This window comes from Struthio camelus, chromosome 1, assembly GCF_040807025.1.
Source record: "Struthio camelus isolate bStrCam1 chromosome 1, bStrCam1.hap1, whole genome shotgun sequence".
Taxonomy (NCBI): domain Eukaryota; kingdom Metazoa; phylum Chordata; class Aves; order Struthioniformes; family Struthionidae; genus Struthio; species Struthio camelus.
Genome location: NC_090942.1, coordinates 135315792 through 135333585, shown reverse-complemented (window position 1 = coordinate 135333585; position 17794 = coordinate 135315792). Strand labels below are relative to the sequence as shown.

At 37.2% G+C, this 17794-nt stretch overlaps 1 protein-coding gene across 15 annotated transcripts in view; it reads right to left on the bottom strand.

Moving 5' to 3' along the window:
- APOO (apolipoprotein O) overlaps positions 1 to 17794 on the bottom strand; it is a 44302-nt gene that overhangs the window by 18167 nt on the left and 8341 nt on the right. For all 15 annotated transcript variants that reach the window (XR_011136054.1, XR_011136040.1, XM_068917687.1 and 12 more), the window contains 4 exons: positions 14334 to 14388; positions 13195 to 13290; positions 10534 to 10625; positions 4322 to 4429 (listed from right to left, as the gene is read on the bottom strand). Coding sequence is in view for 13 of the 15 variants with exons in the window: in XM_068917687.1 (XP_068773788.1) it covers positions 4322 to 4429; positions 10534 to 10625; positions 13195 to 13290; positions 14334 to 14388 (351 nt within the window). In the remaining 2 variants the exon portion in view is untranslated. The remainder of the gene's footprint in view (positions 1 to 4321; positions 4430 to 10533; positions 10626 to 13194; positions 13291 to 14333; positions 14389 to 17794) is intronic.

The following is a 17794-nucleotide window of genomic DNA, read 5'->3' as shown; positions in this document are numbered from 1 at the left end:
GAATCCATGCCAGAATGCTTCGCCAGTTTGGGTACATGATAGTTAGAAGTATTTATTTTTCTTCCTTGACATTTCTGTATCAGCAGAAGCTCTATTTTTATGCAGCTTACCTTACTGCCAAAAATTTTTTAGCTGGAATGGTTTATACTGATTTCGTGAATCTAATCAGCAGGACAAACAAAAAGCACTTTTTGTGCTAGTAGAAGCACAGATCATTAGAGATGGACCGAGAACGTTTTTTTAGGGTAGACTTCACCCCTCATCTCATGTTAGAGTCACACCTGTGCTTTTAGATACCAAAAAAGGCAGAGGTTCTCATTATCAAGTGTGGCTGACCACATCCTGCTAGAACGTCACTACACTATCTTTAAAAACCAAACTTTTCACCTGTATGCTTTATACTAGTTCACCAAGGTGGACAAAAGTAAATTTGAGAGCCTACTTCCCTTCCCCCCCCCCCATTAGAAATACTTCTCAGGCCACATTCTAGTGACTTTGAAAGCATGTGACTGCTTACAACTCCTGTTCAGCTTCTCTAAATTTTAAGTCAGAGAGACAACATCCTCTCTTTAACAACTCCTGAGCACCAAAAAAGCAATGAGGCTGTATACTCAAGTGTTTAGAGAACTTTGAACATCTGAAATGCAGGTAATTTCATCTGAAGTGTTTAGTACTTCATTTCGGTATGAGATTTATGTATCTTGCCAAATTCATCAAGTTAACTGGCAATAGTCAACACTACCAGTATATCTGATCAATTAGACGGACTTCAGGAGGAAACTGTTCAAGGGTATTTCACTCTTTTGTGCAAATAACTTATATTTTGGCAACTAAGGGGTGCAATTTAAAGATTCTGCAAGGAGGAAGAGAAAGAAGTGTGTTTACTTAGTGGTCTCCGCAATTTTCTGTGTGGCTTGGTTTTCTGCTGAGGTAGCAAGTGCCTGAATAAATCTTATTAAAAGATGAAAGCTTCAGAGTTTTTGGCTTCCAATAACAACCATGTGTTTCCTTTTGAAAGGCTAGGACACATAATAAAACAAAAGCTCCGCTAATTTTTATTGATACTGTCAGTGTGTGTTTCTGAAATATTTCAATGTTGCCTATATTTTTTTGCGATTTTTTGACAGTTCCGGTTTTAGGAAAGGTACAGTACAATTAACTAACCAACCTTTATTTATTCAGAGTTATACAGGTTTTTTCTACTGAAGCACCCCAGGCCCAATACAGAACGAGTATCCACTAATGAAAGTCTCCACCAACATTCAACCGATGCCCATTTTTGTTAAGACCTGGCAACCAATAGGATGTGTGAGCGTTTCTTCAACCCAGCTTGTATGGTCCCACACCTAGACCTACCTAGGGAACTAGATCCCATACCTGTGGCCTATCCAAGTGAAACTGCATCCCCAAAACATGTGCTTTCTCAGTGGCTATGTCCCTTATTCCTTAGACATCCATGCAGCAAATACCTCCTTCTGGTCAGATAGGACTTCTGGTTCCCAATAACCCAGAATATCACTGTTAAGGCCATACTGCATTGTCAGGTTAGTAGGAACTGCTACAAGTTCTTAGCTAAGGGTCAACCAGAAGATCCGCAGTGAAACATTAAAACTTTCTTCTGGTTCAAAGTTATTTTCAAATCACCTGTTAGTTTTGGCATGCTACTTTAAAGAACTAATCTGTAAAATAGGAGAGGGGCAGCAGTCTTCTGTTAAGGCAACAGTTTTTAAATCAACACAACAAGCACAGCTGCTTAGAAATCAAGAATGAAAGATTCAATGAGTCCAGAAATAAATTCAAAACAACAGAAGCTTTAAAGGTACACATCTGAACTTTTACTTCTTTAAGTAGCCGTTAAAAAAAATTCCTAACAATGGTTTGACCTTACAGGCTCTCCCACCCACCCACATTTAATCAATCATAAGCTATCAAGCTCTAACCAATTCCTTGGTGTCTTACACTCTGCTTCTCTAAGCCACCTACATATCTTTTGCAGCAGTTAATTTGCTTATCTACATCAGAGTGGTACAATTACAAAGACAGCTTAATTCTGAGGAGTAATGGAAAAGTCTAGTAGATAAACAAAACAAAACACCATTAAGATAATTAACTCAAGAAGTTTGAAGTAGGTTATAAATTTTGACCAAAATATAATATAATGTAATGATTCATAAAAACAGTTCACATTTTACAAGCCAATGCTAATCTCCAACTAATATCATTTATCAATCACATTGCACTAATTCTGAAACTGGCAGCATTTTGCAGAATGCAAAATGCATCTGAAGATGCAGAATGGAATCTCATTTCCAATTTTCTTTTTTTTCTTTTGAGGCATGAAGATTTATGAATATTTGCCCTAGCACAATGGTGTACTGCTCTCTTGGACATCTAGCATTTTAGAGAAATAAACAATCATAGCTCTGCCCAACTCTGCAATTCCCTACTGTTGCGTATGACAGTCGACCAACTCAAACTACAGGTAAAAATCTCCGTTTAGCGCAAAACATTAACAAAGTCTTTCTTCTACCCATTCCTCCCACCGCACTCTTTTTTTTTTCTCCCTCTCCTGTGGAGTAACGCCACTTTGGCCTTTGGCTTTCTGTTCATTTCTGTTATTCTTTGAGCTGTTGATTTCACTTTCACTTTGGTCCTGAAGCCCTTCACCTCAAGGACTCTTCCAAGAGTGGACTTTGTGAGTACATACTTGAATCTCTCTTGAAAACGGAGGACACTTTTCTTTTTTTGCTAGGTATTCTTTAGCCTCCACATGTTTAACTTCTTCACAAGGATTAATCTCAAAGAGTTATATTAATACATATATAAATAAAATATTTGTGTTAATATATACTGCTCCAGCACAGAGAAATGTATAAACAAGTACACTTCAGATGCTACTACAAATATTACCTCAAAACCAAGGATGAATTCATTCACGTACACTGAATGATAAGACTTAAATAGAGCACTACTACTCTGCTGACTATAAATCAACTATGGAAGAGCACACTTGTTGAGCTATTGAGATTCAGAGTAACTAAAGGCACACACGCCCCCAAATGGAGGTATTTTATAGAAGTAGGCCTTAGGAGAGCTAGAGAAAATGCTTCAATTCCCTGAAGAATAAATTGCACCCGAAGCAGCTGTACTGTATCACTGATGCTCTGCAAGGGAAACAGGGAAAACTACTCTGTTCTGAAACTAAAAATAAGCATGCAGACATTTACTTAGTTGTATTAGCAGCGTTAATTCAGAAATTCTGTTTTTGAAGAAATGCCAATGCTTGCCAAAATCTGTAATACAAAACTACTCTGTTAGCACCTTGCTCTATCATTAACTGCAGGCATTTCCAAGGCAAAAAAGCAATCTGCTTAGCATAACACAAAATGGTAAAGCGAGCTACAAATGAAAAGTGACTTGCAGAACAGAAAATAAAAGTGAATGTTATTCAAACAAAGAAACCGGCTATCTGAACGTTACTTTAGCCCCTCACACAACAGCCTAGCTCTCGAGAGAAGCGTTTAACAATCACATTTAGAAGGCAGCACTTTCAGCAATGACTGCCTTTGGTACTTCCCCAGGACATAGGTTCGAAGACGGCTCAAATAACCTTTTTTTTTTTTAATTGGCACTCTTCTGGATGAGAACTAATTAAATCAAATTTTTCTAAAAGAGGGCTGTAAATATGAAACCATACAGCTTATCATCCATGACTCTAAATTCCTGAGAGCTGCATATTCCTATAAAGTGCTAATTCTTATGACTAGATGGTAACGTTTAACAGAGCAGTACATAACGGCATCATTATTCTCCAGCAAACGTTCCTGAACGCTCACCAAGGAAAAAAAAAAAAAAAAAAAGGAAAGCACAAGGGGAACAAATTGGAAACTAGATTCTATTTTACCTCTTTAAAAGGCAAGATACATATAATGAAAAAACAATGCCATTTTGGATTTTTAAGAAGGAATTTGTCAAATTTAATTAGCATTTGTTTTTAATTTTTTTTAAATAATCAGGACTATAAGTCTCGATCTGTAACATTTAAGACAAAATACTCCTAACTTTTTTATTGAATACTCAGTAGATTACACATTGAACAACTACTAAATAAAACTTCCAAACAGTATTTCTGAAAGTTTAAAATGGGATAAGCTTAATATTTTTCCAGAGGTTAGAAAGACAGTATCAAATCTTTGTATTCAGAGAAAAAAAGCTCAGAGTAAAAATGTATTATTTAAAGTAGATATACTTTACCTGAATATGCAGTGGGTGTCTATGCATTTTTTTTGTAATTCAGAGTCAAGCCCCTCCCATTTCTTACCTTATCACTTTTTTTCCCAGATTTCTTCTTTTTAGGATTATCCTTCCAGAGAGATTCTACAGCAATATATCCCTGCAGACTCCAATCATACAGCTGTGTACCAGCAACCTTTGAAACAAAAGATATTAGAAAGTATGAATTTATTAAGCATCTGAGAAAGATTATCTTGCTTTTAGTTGAAGTGGAAGAGATTTCAAAACTTAAGACCTGTAACAGGGATGTTTTAGGGACACATACATGCTGTTCAAGCTTAGGGTGTACAGCATTAGCAAGCATCTTGAAAGAAAACAAAAATGTCACACAGAGGAGCAGAAAAGCCACCTGCTTTAGCAACCTGCTAAAAAAATGTTCAAAGAAGTATGTTTGTATAAAATGGGTGAATAGAGGATGCTGCATGGAAATAATTTTGGATTTTATAATCTTAGTACCCTTCCTTCTGTAGATCCAAAATTTTTTTCTTAATTTGACCTTACTACCTTTTAGAAATTTTGTTACTATTTTGCAATTTTACATTTTCACTGCTTTGACAGAACAATAAGGGTACTCCTTTGTTTGTTTGCTATTTAGAAGCAAGATCTGATCTGCCGGTAAGTGGCTGTAATGAATAACTAGCAGTTAACTACTAAAACACAACAGAGGTAGGAAAGACACAGTTTTTATTATATGACCCCAAAAGGTAGCTTTATGACAGGGTAAATCCAGCTGCCTAATATCAGACAATATCTTCCTGTCCCCTACATGATATGGAATTGTAAAATTCATAGTATTCTTTAAAACTCAAGAGCATTAGGTTTTTTGCAACTCCAGACTCAGGTCAGTACTCACTTTCATATCAATATTGGTTTTCTAGCAACGGCAAAAACGGACAATTTGCCTAACTAGACAGCTACTAAACTAAATAAAAACATATGAAATCAAGAAATGAGAAGGCATCACCCTGTTCTCCAACAACAGGCAAAACTGAAAAACCAAGGAAGACTATAAGAACGGGGCAAGCATAAATGACACTTTCTCATAAGTTTCTTCCAGTCTCCAACAACTTTCTGCTCAGAGGTTTCCCGAGTCAGAGGTGACTTCTGTGTGTAACAACTCCCAACGCATCTCTCTCATATGAATTTGTCCAGCCTCCCCTTGAACCTCTGCTAAGTTTTAGCATCCACAACATCCTGTATCAAGGAGTTTTGCAGCTGGATACACATCCTGCGACGAACCACTTCCGTTTGTTTGCCTGAACACAAGGGACTACACCAGTTGCACAGCAGAAGGTAACGGATGCACCTCTGGGCAGAGAGCCTGTGACCACCTTTGTGTTGCAACTAGCACAGTGAGTTTTTGAACCAGACCGAGACCTCCAGCCTTGTACTATTTTTTTTTTTTTTTTTTTTTAGTGCTGCATTAGATTTTAGGAAGAGTGCAAATACCAAACTGGCCATACACAGACTGCAGCAGGGACAGCTGTTTTGCAGCACGTTCAAGATCAGAGAGTTCTTTTCAGGTAGCGGTTGGATTTCCATTTAAGTTCATACAACAAGAAATGTAAGTCCACAAATCTGCAAGTTTCTAACAAAATCTTTGCTGCATAAAGCCTTTGGGTCTTGAATGCATCAGTGTGATCTTTTACTGCTACACTAAGATCAAACTCGCCATGCAAGGTACTCGACACCAACTTTTCAACAACAAACCCCTTATTACTAAATCCAGGTTTACCGTTTCATACAGAAAACGGCATGATCTCAACAGTCAGCCACGAATCTGCACACACCTTGCGGAAGAGACTATTTAATAATGAATACATTAACAACTGCTAAAAAAACCCAAACACATACACACATAACCCAAAACAGCAACTATATTTCTAAGCCACAAATAAATCCAGGATGTAGGCTGTTTTAAATATAAAAAATTAGCATATTTATCACCACATTTGACAATTACACAGTTACATTTTAAACAAGCTGGTCTGAGGTACTGAGTTTTCTCTATATTTGAAGGTGACAAAGGTCATAAAAGAAAAAAACACACCAATAGTTCTGGCAGTGAATGTGTTAAATCTCCAAACTCTCTCAAGCATTACAGGTATAAACATTTACTTTCTTGGTTCAAATCTGGAGTGTTCACTCTCAAGTATTTCAACACACCATCTCTAAAAGTCAGAGGAGCCTGTAGCTCACCTGGAAAGATTTTACAATCAACAGTACAAGACATACCAACCTATCAAGCCTGAAAAATAACCACAGCAAACAAACGAAAACAAATCCAGGGTTTTTGTCTGCAACAGCACTGAGAACACAGCTACCAACAAAAAAAATGAGAAACAGCTACTACCCACGAGCTGTTTCTTGTTCCTACTTAGAAATACTCTATTAAAAGTACTTAAAGATGCTTTTAAATGCCTAAAAGTGCAATCTTAAAAATGCTCTATTATTGGAGCCATATGATCAAATGAATTACGGATCGCACTAAATGAAAAACTGGTCATTTAGGTCGCTGGAGTAAAGTAGCCAAATACAACAATCCGGATAGTTTAGTCTATCACAGTCAACCAATGCTTCACTGCGGTGCACGCTTCCTAAAAGGTAGGCCCCACACACAGGTTTCACAGTTCCTGCGGGCTGAGAAAGGCAGCACCAAACCTGCAAACTGCATGTTTCAGGATCAACAGGAACACCTGCATCCTCTAACGAGCACAACAGCAGAGCCATGTGTTAGAAATAGTCTTGTATTTTATACCTCTCTCTTTTTTTCATGGAGCAGTTTAAGAGTATTGATCCTATTCTCAGCAGTGGCAGCTCCCGCCAGGCAAAGTAAGGGGAACAATAATAATACAAACAGTTCATTCCCATTGTTCAAAGTGCTCATTTGAACGCTCACACGAAGAGTTCATTTGAAAAGAGGCAAGTTCTTCCATGCAGTAATCGGGAATTCTTAATTTTTGGAAAATAACAATTTCCAATTTATCTGTTACAGTATGCTAAACTATGTCCTGTGTTCAACACAACACTGTAAGTGAGTTTGTATGCTAACAATTGAACATAGTTCAAACGTTCAAGTTCAAAACAAGTTCATACATAGTTCAACAAGTTCAAAAGTCACACTGAGTGGCTGTCAATAGGGATCCTGAAATAGCTTGAAAGTGACCCTGGGCCACAAATACCCATACCAAGCACAGTCGGAAGCATCAGCAACTCCTATGGCTTAATCTGCACGTAAACAAGCTTCCATCTTTCAACTGGGCACAAGGCTAAGCTTATAATATCAACTCTTCTGTACGCTGTATGTGAAGATTATCAAGCAGAATTATGGTTTACAATTCTTTTATCAACATTGCATGCTGAGAAACTAAACTGGAGGATCTGCTAGCTTTTCTGCATTTATATTGCTATCTCTAGCAAAGCAGTCGGAGTACAATTTCACGAGCATTGCATTCTCTGGCAGAGGTGGGCTACACGACCCCAACTCCCTCTTTTCAACCCCTCGTTCCTGCAAGCACGTCAAGCTCTCGATTGCGCTAGTACAGCTGCTCGTGCATTATGCACTGCGCTGAACTGGACAAGGAAAGACATAAAGGTAAAAAATAACCTATTTAGTTTGTTGTCAAGGAAATAAACTTATGCATTAGGATGCTTTTTCTTCCTTCCAAGAAGAAAATAAGCATAAAACACATGCTGTTTTAGGAAATTTGAGAAGTGCTACTACCAATAAACAAAAACGAAAAAAAAAAGAAGACTGACAACTCTCCTAAAGATAAAGAGATTGATTTAAATAATTTAATAATGGAAAGTTTTTCCACACAGAGGAGAAGCTACAGTTAATATAAAACCTTTTGAAATGCATTATGATGAGCTGGAAAGCAATACAGTTTCAAAACACTAGTTAAAAGTTCCACCAGAACAAAATAAAAATAAATAATATTGTTATTAAATCACGTTTCCTTACCAAATATATGGCCTGATCATTTGCTTAAACTTATACAAATGAAATTGATACTAGCAGTGCAGCTATAAATCCCTTATAAATTTGTGCTCTATTAAAATGACTACCAGTGGCAGGGTGGGGAGGGGGAAGAGAGGATTTCTTTGCTCTCTAGTTAGAGAATCAATGTCTGAAAACAACATAAGAGCAATGGCGAGCTCTGCTGTTGTAACTTTAGTTAGCAAGTCATACATTTTAGTTAAAGGAAAAAAAAAAAAAATTCTCCCAGGCAGATGCCTCCAGCATTGTACCTCAACTGCAAATACGTTTTGCTGAGTTTATTTCCAACTCTGCAACAGAAAGTCATTAATAAGAGTAGTAAGGAAAAAAATACTTTATGCTCTTTTAAAGCACGGCCAAATCCAAACTTTACGAAATGAAGGGCATTATATCATTGCAAATGGAAATGTAGTGATGAAGTACTCAAACGTGGAAGAAAAAAGAACAATGTATAAAAAACAAATACAAAACTTACATTCCAAAATATTCCTATACTGTTCCTATACTGTTCTATCAACACAGCTTATGAGCTCTGTACTGCAAGCATCTCTTTTTAGGCTTACAGGAACTTCTGAAATGCGTATGAAACATTTCAAAATAACTACTACAGAAGAAAATGCTTCTAATTACCGATTAAAAGCGTAAAAAATAACAAACAGTAATCTTGATATGCTTAAGCTTTTGCTTTTTTAAGGAAAAAAAGGGGCAAGAGAGAGAATAGAGGGACCAAAATAACACTCAGGACATCACTCTCCACAGAAGCTTCCCAACTCTTAGATCTAGTGCCCTGACCAAGTCAACAACGCTAAACCTATCCCAATCAAGTTTCAGGCTCAGTGCCTCGTATCAAATCTTTTGTTACAGTCAAACTAAGAACTGTGAATTAATCAAAGTGCAAGCATGCACTTCAAAGTTCTGGTAAAATAAACAAGGTTTTGTGAAGCTATTAGTAGCAAATCCATAGTTAATGCTAAACTGAGTTTCTTTTAAAAAAAAAAAAAATGTAACATCACTTTGAACACCATTCAATCACTTCCTCCTTTATTGTTCAGAAGACAGCTAGAGTTTCAATTCATCTACAGAAAAGTCTTAAGCTTCTTAAACGTTGATGCTTTTTCCTGTCACTTGCATAGTTTTCACTCCCTGAAGATAGTCAACATAATTATTTGTATTTAGAGTATACGAACGTTGGAAGCCTTGAAAAGATCCCAGCCAAGATCAAGGTATCACCACACAGGCCAAGTTCAAACACAGACTTTTTGACTCTCCCCAAGTCAATAACCACTCGGTTTTCAATAACATCACGTGTTCTTGAGAACACTGTATATTTTCATCCTGACATCTCAGTATCATACTGAGTAATAGCGCACACACAAGTGCAACTGGTCTATAACTGGATAGCCCATTTACCAAAGCCCAAATTACAGAGTATTTCTGATGCACTAAAATATGCGCACTGTCAGTGGTTAAGTACTGAATCTGAAGAAGAATTTGGTGGACAAATGAGTAATTTGCCAGTAACATTAAGAATGAGTGGACAGCAAGACATATGAACTGAGATCAGTATGGACCCTAAGCAACTGCCTGGTCCTGTAGTTCTTTCACAGGAAATGCACTTAAGCAACTGTAAGTTATATTTCTTATATGTCTGTGAAACAATAAATGCATGAAGTGGAAAGGCGTCCAATGAGCAGCTGAACTGTTAATCCATTCCAGAATGTGTATACTATCTTTCTTAAAACAAAAGGCAGAAAACCTAATTTAGAAATGTTTACCTCAAAATGCTGTTCCTATGATTTCTCCATAGAATCTCTCTCTCTCTCTCTCTTTTTTTTTTTTTAAAACTTTTCCCCCCCCTCAAAACCCTGTTTTCCTATGCTGTCAAGATATTTCAGGCTTCCTTAGTAACGTAACTGAACAGATAAACTGTACTTACTAATCATGTTTATGTTAGTTTATAATTATTGGAGTTCAGAGATTCAGAAAAGAGATAATGTTCCCCAAACTGAAGACTCTTCTGAGGGCCTCAGAAGCAAAACTAAGCCACTAAAAGAAATGGGACATCTGACTGGCATTGTTTAGACTGCACGTCCTTTGACAAAATAACTATCAATGTTATTTTGTTAAGTGCCAAGCACGCAGACAGGACTATTATAAAAATGGATTATCAGTTAGTTTCAAGGCATGAAAAAATAATCGTCAAAGTAAAAGACACTTCTCCAAAGATCATCACCACTGACCTTTGCAATAGCAACTGCTTGCTGTGGATAATACAGGGAGGCACCAATTCCCATGAAACCTATAGGATACACCACCTTCTTTATTTTTGAACCTGTTTCGCAACAGAAAACACATAGAGTATACGTTAGCTGAGAGAGGTGAATGGCCCTACTCAACTCTCATTTAAAATCAACACAATTTTACTAAATACAGTTTAGCATATTTTCTGTTTAGGCCTAGTGGTTTCTTAAGAAACACGATTGAACTGAGCAATAGTTTTTTTTACCTGAGATAATATCTTTATTAGCATCTTTCCATACTGAAAATTACCTTACCATTAGATTTGCTGTGGTAACAAAAGTTAATTCAGCACTGAATAATGAAGTTATAGTTAAGAAATATTGAAGGGAACTACATCAACTGATAGTGTTTTCTAAACTAAAAGGAAAAACTCAGTCAAAGAAAGGTTAGGTTGTTATTCTTCTAAGAAATCAAGCAGAAGCAAGAGAAGTTCCATAACAAAGAGAAGACTTTATAATAGTTACTGTCACTCACAAATACTGATTCTTCTACAGCTGCTCTTATGAATAAGTTATCTAGTGCAGCAATTTGCAAAGAATTTGAAAGTACTTTTCAAGTAGAATAAAGTTCTTAAGATTATGCTATCTGCCCATTGCTTAATCACCAAATAAGTTATGAATATGTTAATCAATTTCAACCAAATCTCTATTCAATGATACGAGTGTCAAACTTTAACTGCCTAAAAAAAAAAAAAAAAACAACCCTCATCACAGCTGGCCACAGCTTCTTAATTTTGAAGAGGAAAGGCATATTAGAAGTATTTAGTGCTTCCACAAATATATTCTCGTGATGAGATGAGAAATTACTGATGGTAGACAAGAGAGACTTCCATAAAGCGATGTTGCCATTTTCATCAAGAGGGAACTTGGTACCAATTAGCTATAAGGAAGCACAGAAAAGGCGAGTTTCATTGCATCTTTACAACCAGATAAATTACACTTTATCCTCCTTAGTGATAGTATATCAGAGCATGACTGTAGTGTCACTTTAGGAATAAATTTAAAAGTTGAAGACAGTACTGCCTTCCAGCAGCCTGCTGGAGATACCCATCAGAGGGGAGCTTAGGAATACCCCCTAATCTGTTCCACTCTAAATCAACCAGGTTAAAACAAATTACTTTCAATAGCATTTTAAACCAAGCTGGATGACTACCAAATATTCACATGACTCAAGTCTGAATACAATACTTTCCACCCAGTGGAGCAGTAGTATCTTCACATGCTATGGTTAGAACCTGGAAGCAATTATTTATCTGTACCTCCCAAGAGGGCAATTTTTCCAGTAAAACGAAAAAACAATATACCCCACCCCGGCCCCGTCTCAAAAAAGGAGGAACTTTGGTTCTAACATTCTGCAACATCAAAATTAAGGTGAACTTCCTACTGCAGCTGGAATACTCTCTGGAAATAACAGTCCAGTTATTTTCTCCAGTACTGTCAATGATAATCAGATAAAATTAATAAATTATGGCTCCAATCCCAAAAGACTCATAAATTAGATAGTCATGTTACAAAGGATTTATTTGTATTAAACTTAGGATCCTCTTATCTTTCATCTCCAGCCCTGAGACTCCTTTTCTTTTTTCCATTACTTTGCCACAATCACAAAGGCTGGAAAGTAATCTCATTCACAATCATGTAACAACTCAAGAAGAAGTAACTCAAAGAGAAAGAATTTCAAACGGGAGATGGAGACCTTGATGTTTATTTAAATATACATGCTAGGGAAAAAAAAATTGCACTGTTTTTCACCATCTTTGGAAAATTAATTTTGAGGGCTGGAAGGAGATGGTGCATTCACAGAACGTTTGCCATTTGTAAATAGCCAAGCACACATTTCCAGTTTGTTCAACATATATGAAGTCCATTCAGGTGTATTTTTATCCAAAGCAAGTCCTCGCTAGTATTTAACTTCTATAACTTTTCTTCTTGTGTATTTCACTGTATTAAGAATGTATCGCTACAAACACAAAGTACATTTCCATAATTAACATTCTTTAAAATACAAATTTCTGCCAAAGCATAAACATATTACTATTTCTCCAACTACTGTGATGAAATTAGCTGTATCATATTTCAGCATCACAAAATACATTTGTATTTATACTATACTCAGAATTCCCAAGTATTTTTGCTGGATATTACCACCTGCAGCAGTTCTGCACCTGGACACACAATACTTTGAAGCGACTTGAATATACAACAAATTGTACATGCATCATAGTTTAGGGTTTAGGAACCTCTCTATTTTACCATAATTTATTTCTCCACTTATCAACAGTAACATATGTAATCAAGAACTTAAGAAGTTAAAAAGATTTTGTGGCTAAAAAAATCCTTTCCTACTTCTGTCACAATAAACTCTAACTGAAAAAGATCAAAGACTAGATTCTAATAACATGCAAATTCATACACAATAACGAATGGATGTTATGCACCTTTTACATGAATTTTCTTTATAATGAGACGGGCACTGCAGAAACATACTTGCAACAGTTAAGTCAGACGTAACGTCTCATAGTCAAAAATCAGGATCCAGAAAACGTCATAAGTGATTTACCCCAAATCATAACACAGCCAGTTCAATGGCTCCCCACTTACCTCTAGCAAGAAACAATCCAACAATGCCAGCAAAGCCAATCACACCAAGCCTTGGATAAAATCCAGGAGGGGGATTTTGGAGAAATTCACAGCCCTCTGAAAAGAAGTCAGAACACAGTGCGTTAATGTAATGTGAAAGCGTTTTTGTGATAAGGAACCACCAATACATGCTAGCAATTGTTACAAGACATAAAGAGTTATCAAAACACATTTAACTATCATGCACATTTTAGAACTGCTGGCATAAAATTCAAAGCCTTTGAGATCTTCTCCAGTGACACATGAATGAAACTGAACATCATATTGTATTTACCAATTTTCATAGAAAATTTGCCTTTACTTCCGGGCCATCTGCTCCGTTTTGCTCTTTTGCATCTCAATTATATCTTTTTCAAGTTGGTTATAAGAACCTTTACAAAATGGATTCTTATGTTTACATGTTAAGAAGAATTAGTTTCAGTGAAACACCTTATGAAAAACAAACCACAGAACAAAACAAAGACACAGCAGAAACGAAGGATGCTCTAGGATGGAGGTCTGATGGGGGGAATAAAAAACTATGGAAAACCTTCCATACAGAAAGTTCAAAAGACAGACTGTTAAATTTAGCAAAAATATAATTAAGGCCCAGGATCTGAAATGAGTTCTAAAGAGGTAGCTGTTAGCGTCCATACTCAGTCTTGAGGAGCCAAAATATAAAAGGATGCTTGCAAAACAAAAATAACTGAAATTATTTTAAATGAACTCAAAATACTTAGGAGATCCAAGGAAGTAAACCAAAATGATAAAGTTAAGCTTAGCAAGAATAATATCCAACAATGGAAACAACAAATAACAAACACCACAGGAAGGTTCTGTCACAGGGCTGGGTCAAGCAAATACTATTGCATTAGGCTTTGTTTTGGCTGGGAATAAATTGTGAGACGTTTTCTTCACATCTATCACTCTTAATGGCATTAGTTGCCATAGATGCAGGTCTCGGGTTTTAACTATGTGTCATGATGTTCCACAAAGGAAATGCACACAGACTATATGTATAAAAGGCTATATGTAGAATGAATGGAATTCCCTTTTAATATAACATATAGTACAATCCTGCATTTTAAATTGCTCATAAAGAAAACTGGAAACTGATTTACCTCTACCACGCTCAACAGCTTTTTCTAATTTGGGCATAGCTTTAGCATAAAGATCCTAAAGAAAAGAAAATAAAAGAACAGTAAGTAGATGCCAATTAAGCAAAATATTATCTTCCAGATGGTCACGGAGCCGATGAAGAAGAAAAAGATTTTTAGGTCCCTAAATAAATAAATCCATCCCTGGTTATTTTAGCCATAATGCATTTTTGGGGGGGTCTGTAAAATATAGTTGCAGTTCTTCTATTCAGGGTCAAACTAGGAAATAAATGTGTGCATTGTTTTATTCTAATACACAGAACCAGTCAAGAAACTAAGGAAAACGGAACAATTTTGCAGTTCTGACTTTACCCAGCTCACCAAGACTACTTCCCTTTATTCCCACTTCCCCTCTTTACTCTCAGGTTTAGGCTTGCTCAGCATTACATTTTGCATAACATACAGCATTTTCTCAAGGTAGTCTTTGGACACAGATCAGATATAGTACCTCAAAATATAGAGGGTCTACTTCAGTATTTCACCGAGTTTCTGACCAACAAGTAGCTGAAATTCAGGATTATCTCAGATTTCTCGGTATATGTATGTATTGCAAATAATTCTGAGTTAAGAATACAAAGGAAGAAAATACAAAACTAGTGAACTCGTCTCTAGCACGTCAGAGGGACATGACTCACTTCACCAGCTGATAAATCCCCCTTTCCAAGAGACAGCATCTCAGATTAATGCAACAGCATTTTTTAGAGGATTTGGGAAAAAGATGCCCATCTAGTGTCCAAAACAACTAACTGAAGCAGCACTACAGCAACCCCAGGAATTACCTCTAGGGTTTTTTTTGGACTGACAGTAAGTAGGAAACGTAAAGGGGAAACAAAACCCACTGCCTTTTATCAAAATAGCAACAAATCTTAATAAGAGCAACCTTGCTAATGACGCAAAGATAGTTTATTCTTTGGGCAGACTGTACAAGCCTGTCCGTCAATTAGAGAACAAATGCCTAAACATATAGGCCTGAAGTTAAAGAACAGAGTGATCTAGATGAATGATTTTGATACCACTTAAGCTACATCTACGGGAAGTGAAAGCATTTGTTTAGGATAGTACACTGGGACAGTATCTTTAGAAGAACTTTCATTTCCTTATTGACAATAATGACTTAGCAAAAGTTGGCCACGAAAAATAAGTTAGCATGTGACAGATAGAACATAACACCAAAGTGGTGTTGGCCATATTAAAAGCCAACGCAAAGGGGTCTAAAGACCCAGAGACTAAGTCTGATCTTCTACCAGAGCTCACACAAAACTCTCTTATTTCTACATCTGTGTTTCGAACTGACTTTCTATTAGGATTAAGCAAGTAATTTTGAAAAAGTAAAAAGGGTATATGGATGTAGCCAGTTCTACTTTCAGTATTCTGGGTTATGCTTTTAATTTGAAAGACAACTGAGACAGACACCTAAAATGTTATTTTTAAAGGAGCTGGGGCGGGGCGGGGGGGGGGGAGCCATGGTTTCTGACTACAGGTAAGCAAGCAAGATGACCCCAAAACCATGAAGTTTACATGCCCACTTCATAAAATGAGTCAGTGAACCACTACGAGGAAACGATCTCTTGTCTGTGAGCAGAAAAGCACATCTTTCTTACGCAAATGACTACCAGGCAGACAACAATAAGGCAAATAAAATAACAGGCCAGTGAGATGTAAGGCACTGTACAGGGCTTACCTGCAATCAGTCCAACCAGGTAACTAGTCTCTCCTCAAATTTCACTGCCAGTTACAGTTACCACCGGCGACCAAACAGAACACAGGCACTTAAGGAGGCCAGAGGTCTAGTGGTACTGCAGATCATCCCCCTTTCACATTCAAAACTGAGGCCTATACCCTGCTGATGTGCACTTTAGAAACACTAGACTGTGAGTAGCCCTGGATATTTCCTCAGAGAGGTGTCGGTACTGTAACAGTACCGGTTAGCTTCACAACACAGAACTTTTAGGCTGGAACCACAGCCCCGAGGTCAACATCTCGGCTTTTCACACAGAACAGCAAGAGTAGTTTGCAGCCTAAGAACAGGATTCACAACAGCCAGCACAAGAAGTAGAGAAACACGTAAAGTTACCCAGAGCAGGCCAGCAGACAGGGCCATCTTTGCCTCAGCCCTTTTGCCCTTTCAGGCTTAGGAACTTACGTAGGGATTACAGGGAACAAGTATTTCTGATTCGTATTCATGATCTAGAAGGCTCAGAGCTCAACGCCCACAACGTTCCTTTAAAAAAAAATACAGGTCCACCATGTTCTTTTCAAAAAATAGGAGCAAGCACATTTTTAAAAGCTAAGATCACCTGATCAGGTACTTCATGCAATACCCTCCCCAGCACAACAAAGTTAAAAAGCGTCAACATTCACTCAGTCAGAAAGCAATCATACAATTCTGTAGCCTAGTAACAATAATCTAGACCTAGATTACAAAGACCTTGCCTTTCCTCTATGCTCCAGAGACTATTTCTGTATTTAATGGTCTGGTCATACTAGTATAAACATGCTACCTAATAAAATACATAAAAAGGTTTTGGGATGAGGCCTGGAAGCCAGGTTTGCCACTGAGTAGTGATTAGGGATCTTCTCTCTGCCAGAGTCAGGTTCATCCCCTCGGTATTCTAGATCAGCAAATACTAATTTATTTTCAACAGTTGTGCCTTGTCACAGTTGCAGTGAGGACAACTCAGTATTGTTGTCCCAAAACACACCACCTGGTATTTTATGGCATCCTCTTTGAGCATGCAAAAATGTAAATTTAATCACTTTCCTATCCGAGTCACAGGACAGCACCAAAACCAGAACCCCATGTCTTGGGATACTATAAACCTTTAGGCTTCTACAAAAGAGTGCGACTGACAACTGCTCCGAGCGTGCAAAGAAGCAGAACCATAGACAGCCAAGAAACTGTACAGAACACACCTTTCAGGTGCTGGTTTTGACGATCATACTTTTGGACTTCATCCCAGCCCAAATTCCATTCCAGTATCAACTGTGGGCCTGAGCACTAGTTCTTCATGAGTTCTTTTATTAGCCAGTCTTAAAGCCTATTACAAAAGGGTTACCTTGACTTCAAGTAATTAATGTTCGTGTAGTCGAACAGATTTTAAAAAAAAAAAAAGGTGAGAGTTTCCAACATTTAGTTTGATTGCTGAATGCATTTCAAGTAACTTTGTAACCCATTCTGCACATAAATTCTACTTTACACGTAACGTTACCTTAAAACACATTGAATAAACATCACTAGCTAGCTAACCTGAATCAAGACCCAAAAACAATTTAATAAGCTTTCCCTATTGTGGAAAAAACAAAATAAATAAAACTTAAGATTTGTTGGTACAGACAAAAGCGCTTCACGCTACTGCAGTTGATTCTTGGTTTATGAAGTTCACCATCAACCTCTCAAGCAATCTACTTTCCCGCTTCCCTTCCCT